The sequence below is a fragment of the Portunus trituberculatus genome, chromosome 45 (assembly GCF_017591435.1).
Source record: "Portunus trituberculatus isolate SZX2019 chromosome 45, ASM1759143v1, whole genome shotgun sequence".
NCBI classification, from domain to species: Eukaryota; Metazoa; Arthropoda; class Malacostraca; order Decapoda; family Portunidae; genus Portunus; species Portunus trituberculatus.
The window spans coordinates 7740598-7753869 of NC_059299.1; the positions used below are offsets into that span (position 1 = coordinate 7740598).

At 42.8% G+C, this 13272-nt stretch overlaps 1 protein-coding gene across 1 annotated transcript; it reads right to left on the reverse strand.

Moving 5' to 3' along the window:
* Positions 1–10597: 10597 nt before the first annotated feature.
* LOC123519620 lies at positions 10598–12063 on the reverse strand. Its single transcript, XM_045281059.1, has 2 exons — positions 11868–12063; positions 10598–11718 (listed from the first exon to the last, which is right to left on the reverse strand). The coding sequence occupies exons 1-2, from the start codon at positions 11868–11870 to the stop codon at positions 11005–11007; spliced, it is 717 nt and encodes a 238-aa protein (XP_045136994.1). The 5' UTR covers positions 11871–12063; the 3' UTR covers positions 10598–11004.
* Between the last annotated feature and the right edge of the window lie 1209 nt (positions 12064–13272).

Below are 13272 nucleotides of genomic sequence, written 5' to 3' on the forward strand. Positions count from 1 at the left end.
ACAACCACTACCGCCATGACTACACAACCACTGCAAGTCTCCTCCATGCACGCTTATTTATTTACAACCCTTACTTTCCACATATTTCGCTTCGGGCATTTCCAGTCGCGATTCCTCATTTTTACATTTGCATCTCGCTCATCTTTTTATTACCATCGTTTGTTGTCCTCTCTCCTTCCTCCTGCCCACTGAGCCCAAACATGCTCTTATATAAGCTCCTCCTCCTTCCCTCCTCCTCCTCCTCCTCCTCCTCCTCCTCCTCCTCCTCCTCCTCCTCCTCCTCCTCCTCCTCCTCCTCTTCTTGCTCCTTCTGAGACGTCCTTGGAATCACGTCACGACCTCTACATAATACCTGCACAAGGAAACATCAATCAATCATCACCTGTATATATATCTATTTCACACATTTCCCAGTATCACTTTATCTGTGCACTCGCTCCAGGTGTAGCAAATGATGATGACACACGTGGACATCCAGGACGGACATATTAATATTCATTTTGTTGTAATGTGTCAGAGGATTTTTTTCTTGTTTAATTAGTGTATCGATGTGAAGGTGAAATAGGGACACCTCAAACTAGAATGTGTGTGTGTGTGTGTGTGTGTGTGTGTGTGTGTGTGCGTCATATCAGCAAATGGTCCGTGGCAGTGCTCACGAACACCCACTCAACACCAGGCTCTTATTTTAATGATTGGAAGACATGGACGATAACATTCTGCACCATTTCTACGGAATATGATGCAGATATAAAAGGACGCAGGAGGTATTACACAACAATTTCCCTGTTTCAATAGTTCTCTCTAAGGAAAACTATTGAAAAGTAGAAAAACTAAATACATACTGATTTCTCCTCGCTTTCCCTGCACTACTAACTCCTCCGTCTTATGTCATATTTTATTCACAGGAGGTAACGAAGTGCGTCCTGCCTTACTGAGTGCCTACTGAGTGCTGCTAAGTGCCTGAGTGCCAAACGTTGCTGGAGCAGGACGTGGCGCCGACTGCCACCTCGTCCTCGGAATATAGGGCGCCGCATTGCAACAGAAAGCAGCAGTTAAATGTGGCGTCGGGGAGATAGTCGCAGGGCGCATCGAGATGCCGCCGTTGACACAAGACAAAGCACCGCACTGCATCATGAGAAAGCTCGAAAAAGTCCATTTGCACACCATAACAGCGAACGATATGTCACCAACTGCACGCTCGGAGGGCCTCGAGAACCGTGTCTTCGCATCCCAACGAGATACAATATTTTGACGCGAACTTGGAGCGTGAAAAAAGGAAAAAACTAATGAAATAAAGCAGAGCGCGTGCGAAAAATTGTTTGTTGACTGATCCAATAACTCGTTGACGCTTATAATATTGTGCAGCATTTCTCTATTTTTGCATCTTTCTTTATTTTCTTTACTAATCTATTTATCCGCCACTCGAAAGATAATTGCGCCACAAAAATGCTACGGAGCGACGGGAAAGAATGAAAAAAAATTGAAGGAAATTAAAGAGAGAACGAGAAACAAAAATAGAATGCCATGGAAAGAAGATACATTAACAAACACACAGATAGATAGATAGATAGATAGATAGATAGATAGATAGAAGAATAGATGGACGGATGCATAAATAGACAGACAGACAGACACACAGACAGACAGACAGACAGGCAGGCAAACAGACAGACAGACAAACACGACAGACAGATAGCAGAGCAGGCAGACAAATAGAGACAGGGACAGATGCGAGTCGTGTACGCATGAAGTACTCGAGGTAACATAGCCATCGAAACTTGGAAGCTTCTGTAATTAACACTGAGAGAGAGAGAGAGAGAGAGAGAGAGAGAGAGAGAGAGAGAGAGAGAGAGAGAGAATAGATAAGCACTGAGACAAAATGAGAAAAAGAAACAATAACCACTCAGATAAGACACAAAGCAGAGAGAGAGAGAGAGAGAGAGAGAGAGAGATATTCCTACATCTAAATAGGCGTTACAGGGTAATTCTACATAAGATGAGTCAATAATATCATTACAATATAAAAAAACTTACTTATTAACGTAACCTTATCTCATCCAAACTTAACTAAATCTATTCAGAACTAACCTTACCTAATCTAACCTTACCTTATCCGAACATACCCGAACTTAACCTAACTTGACCTAATCTAACTAAATCCAATTAACCTCTTCAGCACCATGACGCGTTTTCATATTCATTCTGGCTACTATTTGGCGATTTTATACAGCTTCAGAAACTCATGTGGGGGATGAAAATTGTGAAGACTCTGGGTAATTAATCTTCTGACCTCCATAGACCCTTCCTAATGCAAATAAAATCGTCTAATCATACCCAAACATCAAGGTAAACATGGGTCTCAGTATTGAAGAGGTTAACTGCACAGGGATTATGCAAACTAGGACATCTTAAATTAATATCAGGAACATTTCAACCCAATCCAATTCTCCCAGCCCCGCCCCACTCCATCCGCCTCGACTCGCCCCCTCCCCGCCCCGAGCCTCCTTCAGTGTTTACGAGAACGAGGCGATGCAGAGGACACACGTAAAACGAACACACCATCGCCTCCGCTCTTCCCAGTTCCTCGTTGGTCATGCATGGAAGGAGTGACCATGCTGATATCAATCTCTCTCTCTCTCTCTCTCTTACTCTCTCGTTTCTCCCTGTCCATTGTATTTTGAGAGTTTCGGAATTAACGCTTCGAGACTTTTTTCGGGTCATCTCGTTTCGATCAAGTTCTATCTGGTAGAGAGAGAGAGAGAGAGAGAGAGAGAGAGATTCCTCCCTAATAGCTACTTCCAATAATGTAAAGAGAGTAAAGGCGGACGAGAAGGGCGAGTACGTGTGATCATTTGTCATTAGACCAGCGCGGGAATCAAGACTGCACGCGAGTTTAGTAGCCAAGTGTCCATTGAGTGATGCCCTTAGAACCGCCGCCTCCACTCACATCCTCAAACGCTCCACTGTCTCATCTCCACAACTTACGACCCTGGTGGAAGTTACTGGCGGTTTACAATAGACGACGATAATTCTACTTTTGTGAATATACGAGATCTAGTTTCAAAATACGAGCCTTGGACGAGACAGTCTGGGTACGAAACTTGAGAAGCAAATAGAACACATGCGAGAACCGAGTGAAGTAGATTATTTAGACGAACCCCAAAGAGAGAGACCACGCAAACATCCCCTTCCGCCATCTCCAGTGAGCTCAGTCCGGCAGTTCAGGCAAGACATAGGGAAGCTGGGAGGATGCGAGGGTGGGCGTTATTGGTACGGCTTGCACAAATCCCCAATGACTCAATTTCATAGTAACTTGAACGTGGGATCCTTGCCGAGCGTGCCTTTACTGCGGAGATTACAGCGAGCGAGGGGCTGCAGGTAAGTACTACTAGATGTACCAAAGAATGAAAGGAACGTGGGTGTGGTGACAAAGACAACAGCACAATGACAGGCTTTGGTAGACGCAGAGAAGGGAAGGCCAAGGTGGAGGAAGGGAAGGATACGCAATACTAGACCGGAGATGAGTGATACAGAAGACGAAATGTTGGCAATTTATCACTGTAAAAACTGGAGAAATATAAAAGCAAGAACGAAGGAAACTGAGAAAAGGAATGAAAGAGTGAAATAGCAGGGAACTTGTCTGTAAAGTGTGAAAGTAGAAGAAACAAAGGGAAACACTGTACGTACAAAATAAATAACGGACTGTACTTACCACGCGTCCTTAAGCCAGCGTATTCACCACCAGAGGACGAGGTGTAGCACTAAGGATGCCAAGCAGACTGGAGCGGTGGCCCTGCAACAAGTAACAAGCATCAGTAACGTGGAGTATAATCAAGCTACACTCACACACACACACACACACACACACACACACACACACACACACACACACGTCATAGGTAAATTCAAATTGACAAGAATGAAGAAAAGAAGCGTATTATCAAACATTTTTATGAAATTACCTGCAATAAACACTATAAACTTTCCTCCTCCTCCTCCTCCTCCTCCTCCTCCTCCTCCTCCTCCTCTTCTTCACACACACACACACACACACACACACACACACAGCATCCAATACCCGTATCACGAACACTTGCTAATTAAACATCTTAACTAACTTTTACACGGTCAAGAGAACTTCCTTCACACACAGCCCAACCGTCCTTAGTTCCTGCCATCCCTTGTTCCTCCTTTTCAGACGTTGGGCAGCGGCTCCTGTGATGCATTATCCGCCGCCCTTTGTCCCGGGAAACTAGATCCCAGCACCGGGCAAGTCCTCCTCCCTCGTTACGTCCGAGTCTAGGTATCGACTTTCACCGGAGAAGTTACACACAGAAGAGCTAATGAGCACCTCGAAACGCTGCTATACCTCACACGCCTATCCACCTGCCTACACACACACACACACACACACACACACGCACACGAAGGATTAGGAATTATCCACGTGATTATGAATTTTCACTCAAGTTTTTGCTGCTACTACTACTACTACTACTATTACTACTACTACTACTATAAATTTCAACTAACATTTTATTACTACTATTACTACTACTACTACTACTACTACTGCTACTACTCCTGCTACTACTACTGCTACTACTACGTACTACTACTATTACCACCATTACTACCACTACACTTTGCCACAACATAATTTCCACTATATGTCACCTTTCATCACCTGTTTATCTCATTCACCCCACCCACCCCCGCGTTTTCCTTCCGTACTATAATACTCTCATTCCATGCCACTTTCTTCACGCCCTCAGGCTTCTCTTACAAATACATAAGGAAAGTAATCCTCACATCCGTCCCGGCGCTTCACATTTGTGCCAAGAAGAAGCTGTTAATCCAGAAACGTCTCAGGAAAGCGAGCGTGTCTCAGAGGATAATTGCAGAGCGGGTCTTAAGTCTTAATTAGGTTAAAAACACGCTTGGGTTGATATCCAGGTCAAGACGATCTTATTCTGTCGCAGGTAAAAGACTCCACTCCCAACCAAACTCCGCCTCATCTCAGCTAACCTTGCTCTAGCTTCCATCACCTTTCGCTGCTGTTTGCCACATTTTTCCTCTCATACTAACCGTTACGAGGCATTTCTTCTACAGAAATCACCTTCAAACTTTTACCGATTAGGAAACTATAATTATCCCACAAAAATTTTTTGTTTAATTAGTATAATATCGTTTCTATTCATTCCGTTTCCTTTGTTTATTTCTGATGTTTAAATGCCCAATGCCTATGCCTACGTGAAATAGAATTTTTATTGTCTACCTATTATTATTATTATCATTATTATTATTATTATCATTATTATTATTATTATTATTATTATTATTATTATTATTATTATTATTATTGCCATACATTTGGTTCATGTTACCTCTCTCTCTCTCTCTCTCTCTCTCTCTCTCTCTCTCTCTCTCTCTCTCTCTCTCTCTCGAATGCCCTGTGATGTACAGTAAAAGTCAGTCCGTCTTTTATCTTTTTAACCTTCAAATTTCTATTCTGTTCCCACCTGCCATTCGCTCCCCTGTCAACGCCAATATTCTCCCTATAACTTTATTCTTGACGCGATACGTGAAAATATTGGAAATATATATTTTCACACACACACACACACACACACACACACACACACACACACACACACACACACACACACACACAAACACACACACACACCCTGTACATTTTCAGTGTAATTTTTTACATTGCCAAAGTAATAAACCGTATATTATTATTATTATTACACACACACACACACACACACACACACACACACACACACACACACACACACACACACACACACACACACACCAAACAAGTCCTTTTGAAAGAAATATCAATGCATGTCATACAGGAAATCACAAACATTCATATAAGTGACTAAATTGCCCCATAAATTTACAAGTAGATTAGATGAAAAACAAAGACAAAACAAACAAGTTCCTACACGTATCATCAAAGCAGGAGAGAGAATGTAAGCAGATTAGGAATGGAGGAAAGCAAGGCAGTCGTTTTATCAGCGCTAAGTAACAGTGTGGAGGGCAGATATCGTGGCCCCGTGCCCGCTACTGCCTGTCTGTGCCTGCAAGTGCCTGTCTGAGTCTCCAGTCATTCAAAAAACCAGAGCAGATAACACCATGAGAGAGCGTCCTTTACATATTTTCCTTCGACCGTTTTGTCGCGAGACCAGACGAGGACAGTTTTTCTTCTTTTTGTTCCTTTTAATCGTTGAACTATCTTTTCTTTTATAGTACTCTGTGTGTGTGTGTGTGTGTGGTGTGTGTGTGTCTGTGTTTCACTGTTTGATCTGCTGCAGTCTCTGACGAGATAGCCAGACGTTACCCTACGGAACGAGCTCAGAGCTCATTATTTCCGATCTTCGGATAGGCCTGAGACCAGGCACACACCACACACTGGGACAACAAGGTCACAACTTTCGATTTACATCCCGTACCTACTCACTGCTAGGTGAACAGGGGCTACACTTGAAAGGAGACACACCCAAATATCTCCACCCGGCCGGGGAATCGACCACCGTTCCTCTGGCTTGTGAAGCCAGCGCTCTAACCACTGAGCTACCGGGCGTGTGTGTGTGTGTGTGTGTGTGTAATTCACTGTTTGATCTGCTGCAGTCTCTGACGAGACAGCCAGACGTTACCCTACGGAACGAGCTCAGAGCTCATTGTTTCCGATCTTCGGATAGGTCTGAGACCAGGCACACACCACACACCGGGACAACAAGGTCACAACTCCTCGATTTACATCCCGTACCTACTCACTGCTAGGTGAACAGGGGCTACACGTGAAAGGAGACACACCCAAATATCTCCACCCGGCCGGGGAATCGAACCCCGGTCATCTGGCTTGTGAAGCCAGCGCTCTAACCACTGAGCTGTGTGTGTGTGTGTGTGTTTATCAGTAAACACTTAAACCACCGGTCGAACAACAGTTTTCTCTACCCAGTCCTTCTCCCTCGTACGAATAACAAAGAAAGAAAATTGACATGGTTAGGGGATACTACACTAATTTTATCCCCATTCCACATCTTCCAAGCACGGAAAAGTAGGACAACACAACCTTCATTCATATCTAATAGAATAACTCAAGGAGGTTGAACTAGAGGCGGTATGATGCCATCGTTGCCACCCTTATCCCCCCTACACCCAAAGCATTTCCAGCCGCCCATTGAAAATACATGGGAACGCCCGAGTTACACTCCTTATTTTCAGTCTTATGTCCATATTTCGAGGCTGCCCACCATATATGTGACCTTAACAGACTCGCAATAGTCGTGGCATACTGTGTCACGAAGATTTAGAAGGTAAATCATGCACAGCTACATATTAAATAATACAGTGTTTTTCAACTTCGGTGGACTTGGGTGAGAGGTGCATGGGAAGCTGCCTTTGGAGCAAACGTATGACTGAACAAGGTCATGTACACATGTGAATATACATGTCCATGTATAGATGTAAATATGTACATATACATGTGCATTTAAATGAAAAATAAATAAACTATATAAGGTGAAAGTTGGCCTGAAGGTTGATTTTTTTTTCTCTCTCTTTTATAGCAATTACTTAATTAACACGTTAAATAATCTCTCTCTCTCTCTCTCTCTCTCTCTCTCTCTCTCTCTCTCTCTCTCTCTCTCTCTCTCTCTCTGCACATTCAGGACAGTATTACACACACACACACACACACACACACACACACACACCGAGCGGGAGAGCAGGGACCAAGTCTGGTTCTGGTTTGGGTCCAGCTGGTGGTCTCACCCTGTGCATGACATATTTACGTTAAGTAAACCAATTTTGAAAATTACGATTCTGAAAAAGGCAGCTATAGACACGAATGCTACATAAATTTTGACTTGTCACCAATCAAAACTAATTCATAAAATACAAAATTATTGCGGAGATAAGCAATAATAGAAATATTTAGAAATATCTTAAATAAAAATGTTAAGCAGAATAAGGCACTGAAAGGGTTAATCGCCAGTTTCTATTCCATGGCGCAATAAAAATTAGAACGTACCAAGGCGAGGGAAGGAACGCCTGTCTCCACCACCATCCCTCTCCTCCTCCCCTTCTCCTCCACCACCTCGAGAGATTGTGAAATGGTAGTTAAATGAGGCTACTAAATGTATGAGAGATGGATAGATAGGTAAATTGGATGATTGATAGACAAATTGAACTGGTTATCTGCTGACTCATAACTAAAGGGGACAACTACGCATATCTCTCTCCACCCTCTCTCTCTCTCTGAGCCAGTTACTTATCGGGACTGCCAGCTGCCCGACGTGACACACACACACACACACACACCGTACATAAAATAGCAGACCGAAATACAACCCTACACAGAACTAACATTTCAATAACCAAACAAGCACCGAACCATCAAACCATCTCTTCCTCACTCTATCATTTTCTACCAGCACACGAGTTATACGAGTATCCCACCAGAGCCAGCTATACGTCACCAGTAGCAGCGCCATCTTCATTCATTACACTGAGCACTATGATGACAGTACGGTATCATCAGTTTATCATAAGTAATGGCTTAAGTCTTTCATCCCCTCGTTTTGTTTTTGTTTCCTCCCTAATGGCGGAGAAACACATTTGTATGGTTTGTCTCACACACACACACACACACACAGTACCACCATCCTCGACTTCAAGCAAAACAAATAGCTAGAGAGACACATCTTAAGTATCTCTCTTTCTCTCTTTAGAACATCCATTATATTATTCCAGTTATGAGGATAGATAAGTTTACGTTTTGTATCTTTGGACTTTATCTATCGTACCTTATCTGGAGGCTCAGTAAGTGTAATCCTTGAGGCTTCCCATCACATGACAAATACGTGTAACACTTCACAAGTTCTCAGACACACTGACAAGTCACAACACGAGAATCACTTCAAGACAGACGAACAGACAGAGTCCTTACGAGATCTTATAGTCTTACGGTATATCTTTTAGGTAAAGGAAAGTAAATATGCATGAAAGCTTTATGATATTTTACTGTCCATTATTTTCGGTTTTGATGAACATACATACTATATTAGTAGCTACATAAAGAAAAATAATTACATTATATTCAATATGTAAGCTTGTCTACACCAATAAGACCATAGAAGAAAATTATTACCAGCACCATTTATATATATATATATATATATATATATATATATATATATATATATATATATATATATATATATATATATATAGCACAGCAATTAACACAGGGTGCACGGCAGTCCGTTTTGGAACAGGAACACTTGCCACACACCACCACCACCTGTCGCGCCTCTCGCAATAAAAACATCACTTCCTACACTGTAAGGTATTCTGAATATATGCATTTCAAGTATCAGGTCAATAATTACCAATAAAATAGCTCTCAAAATCATGGAAAACTGTAAATACACCATGAGGGCTTTGGCAACACTACTACACACACACACACACACACACACACACACACACACACACACACACTCTCTCTCTCTCTCTCTCTCTCTCTCTGTAAAACAAATACTGTACCGAAAGACGTACATTATGTTAGGCAGACTATACTATGTATGTATCAGGGGCGTCTGCCCAACCCCCCAAGGGAAGCGTGAAGCCATCTACAAAAAAAAATCATTTTAACAATATTAAATCATTTCAAGAACAAACCTCTGCCATCAATCAAATAAGTGCACAGAGAATAATTGTCACTTGTAATACAAACAGAAATTTGTTTCCTAAACAGTGCTAAGATATAAAATGCAAGAGAAAAAAATTATATATATATATATATATATATATATATATATATATATATATATATATATATATATATATATATATAATATTAAATTTCATATGAATACAAAGAGGGGATGGGGCGTACGGGTCTATTGGAAGGAAACAGGCGGCGTCAAGTAAAATAGTCTGGGAACCACTGCGCTATGAGACGAGATTCTTTTTGTAAACTATGAAATCAAGCTTGATGTATGATAAGGTCTCCCAGTAAGCTGGAAGATGTGGACTATAAATATTAAAACACTTGCTATTTAAAGAATGACATGGATGTAGGTTGGCTGGCGATGTCGTACACTGCTCATGTTTATATGGCAACAAAAATAACGATTAGCACATAACAACTGTAAATGGAGACTTTGCCGATCTGTATCTAAGGATGCATGTTATCCTGATTTTCCAGTCCATGAAATTACGTTTCCAATCACATACGTAAAACCATTTCCAGTCTTATTTCCTGATGTCAGAAATCATGTCTGCTTACTGTCCATCACATGCAAACAGGTGACAGATGCCTCTACAATGCCAACATACTTTATGGAAGTCTCTATCCACGAGTGTTGCACGTATAACTGCAATCGACACAGTGAAGGAAAGCAGTCGAATGTCTGCAATTTATTTCTCTCAAGCAGCGTTTTCTACACTGCTTAAAGCATCTGAATGATATAACGTATCTTCTCTTGCAACACTCTTTATTGTTGTCCTCTTGTTTCACGTCAAATTCATTTTCGTCACTTTTAACGTTACATTTTTAAAACGCATGTGGTTTTTTTTTTTTTTTTTTTTTTTAATATTCAGATGGACACAAACAGCTACACTGTCTCACGTACACTGGGCCTTGCGGGAAGCTTGCTCCTGCGAGGGTGAGGGGCAGGGCATGGCTACACACTGGCTGACTGAATCCAAGAGGCTGGTTACAAAGCAATGGGAAATCGGTAATATGACAACACAGTATTTCACTCACATATACTTTAGTACAGTTGTAAGCTTCGTATTTATGTATAAAGGGCTTCCCTTCGCCGGTTTACGTGAGACACGTGAACATCAACTAATAATCACTTTAGTGGCAATGTTCTCACAAACACCCGCAATAATTTCATAAGTGGCAGTGGTAGATTCGGTCACAATCACTGTATCCAACAGAACACGCCATCCACGATAACTTGTATTTTGTTAACTCATCTGTCTCGCGTCCTCTTCCTCGCCAGGGCTGGCTTGCGACACTTCATCTCCCTCAGTATCTAATCTGCGCATCCAAGATTTCAAGTTATCCTTGTCTGTGAAGAAGCGTCGGTAAGCTGCAAGTTTTTGTTCTAACGCTTCATTTCTGCGGCCCAGTTCATTGCATCTCCTATTCAGACGGAAAAAAATGGCAGACCGAGCTGCCTCTACCCGCCTTCCTTCAGCCACTCCACCGTTGCTGCTGGAGGTTGAGGCGGGTGAAGCGTTGTTTGGAGGGAGGGCAGTGTTCCTACGGATGGGTAGCGAAACATGGCCTGAAGTAGTATCGTCAAAGCCTGGTGCACGAGAGAGTGACGTGCCCCAGGAAGCTGGCTGGAGAGTTGACGCCCCTGCTGCTTGGACAAGTGGCCTTGGCCTCTGGTTGGGGCGGAGTGCAACAAGGCGTGAACGCATCGGCTTCACCACGCCCACTGGTTTTGGGTGACGGCCTTGACGACAAAGTCTTTCTGAAATTCCGTCCGTCTCACTCAAGAAGGTACTACTCGAGGCGGCGGTGTCAGGCAAGAGCAAAGGTGGCCACGGTGTACCTTGTTGGTCGTCGCCGTGTGCTGGAGTGTCGTCAAAGCCACTGCTCTGAGCCGTGCTGTGCACTGGCACCAAGGAATTCTCATCAAGCACATCATACACCTCCGTCTGCGGCCTGGCCTGACAAAAGTAATAGTTGTGGTACAAACTGCGACTACTACGTCATACTAACAATTATGGATTATCATTGAATGGATCATGTTACAAACTACACACAAACATTTAACTGTACTTCAGTTACAGGTACTAAGTGCACTCGTCAATATTACCATATGTAAATGAAGTGGTTGTGCGGTTGGTCCGTCAGTATGCGCAGGGTTCAGCACTGGTCCTCCACGGCCAGCAGCCCGTGTGTCACACGCAACTACAAGCAACGGAGTGAGTGACGGTTAGTTGGGCCAGCAAGGCCATTTTGTACCTCACCGTAGCGCCTCTCCGCGAAGCTTTGGACACGTCCCTTTCACGTCTAGCAGCCACCCCACTCGAATCATGACGACACAAATTTAGGCGAGAACTGAGAATGTGGTAGTTGTCATACTAACATAAGAATAGCCTAATATAATATATATATATATATATATATATATATATATAATATATATATATATATATATATATATATATATATATATATATATATATATATATATATATATATATATATATATATATATATATATATATATATATATATATATATATATATATATATATATATATATATATATATATATATATATATATATAATGCACAGGTTAGAAAAGTAAAGGACGCGTTCTGACTTTTTCTCAAACATAACAAAGCTCGGAGAGGCGAGTCAGCCCCATAGGCGCTGCAACACAGTGACACAGTGGGACATTCGTGAACCTTGCATGTCCGGGTTGTGTCTTCAGTCCTCGGCAATAAGGCAAGAAATCAAGTTTTGTAATATGGGACGGGTACTGAACGCGTATAAACCTAGTATTCAGGTGCGCTGCCCTCTTCCAATACACGTACAGATTCTGTCTTCTCTAAGAGAGAGAGAGAGAGAGAGAGAGAGAGAGAGAGAGACTTAAAGCTTCTGTTCCATCTTACGAGAGGGGATTCAAAGAGAGCTGTCGCCTGTCAGTAGTGCTCTCTTTGTCGTCCTCCTTACATGTTTCTTTCATCTCCATCACGTACACGTATAGTCGCAGCGGCCCGTCACACCCCACGGATCACGTCCTGTCTAGAACAAGTAAGGGATCCCCGCGCCGCCCACTGTAGTTGAGCACTGAGGGTCCAGTGGGGGAGGGAAACCGTACATTATCACACACACACACACACACACACACACCGCGTAGTGTAGTGGTTAGCACGCTCGACTCACAATCGAGAGGGCCTGGTTCGAATCCCGGCGCGGCGAGGCAAATGGGCAAGCCTCTTAACGTGTGGCCTCTGTTCACCTAGCAGTAAATAGGTACGGGATGTAACTCGAGGGGTTGTGGCCTCGCTTTCCCGGTGTGTGGAGTGTGTTGTGGTCTCAATCCTACCCGAAGATCGGTCTAGGAGCTCTGAGCTCGCTCCGTAATGGGGAAGACTGGCTGGGTGACCAGCAGACGACCGAGGTGAGGTGAATTACACACACGTTATTGTTAGGGACTGATGTATTTCGTTTATCAATGCTTGGCGGACATCAGCGGTGAGGTGTAGCA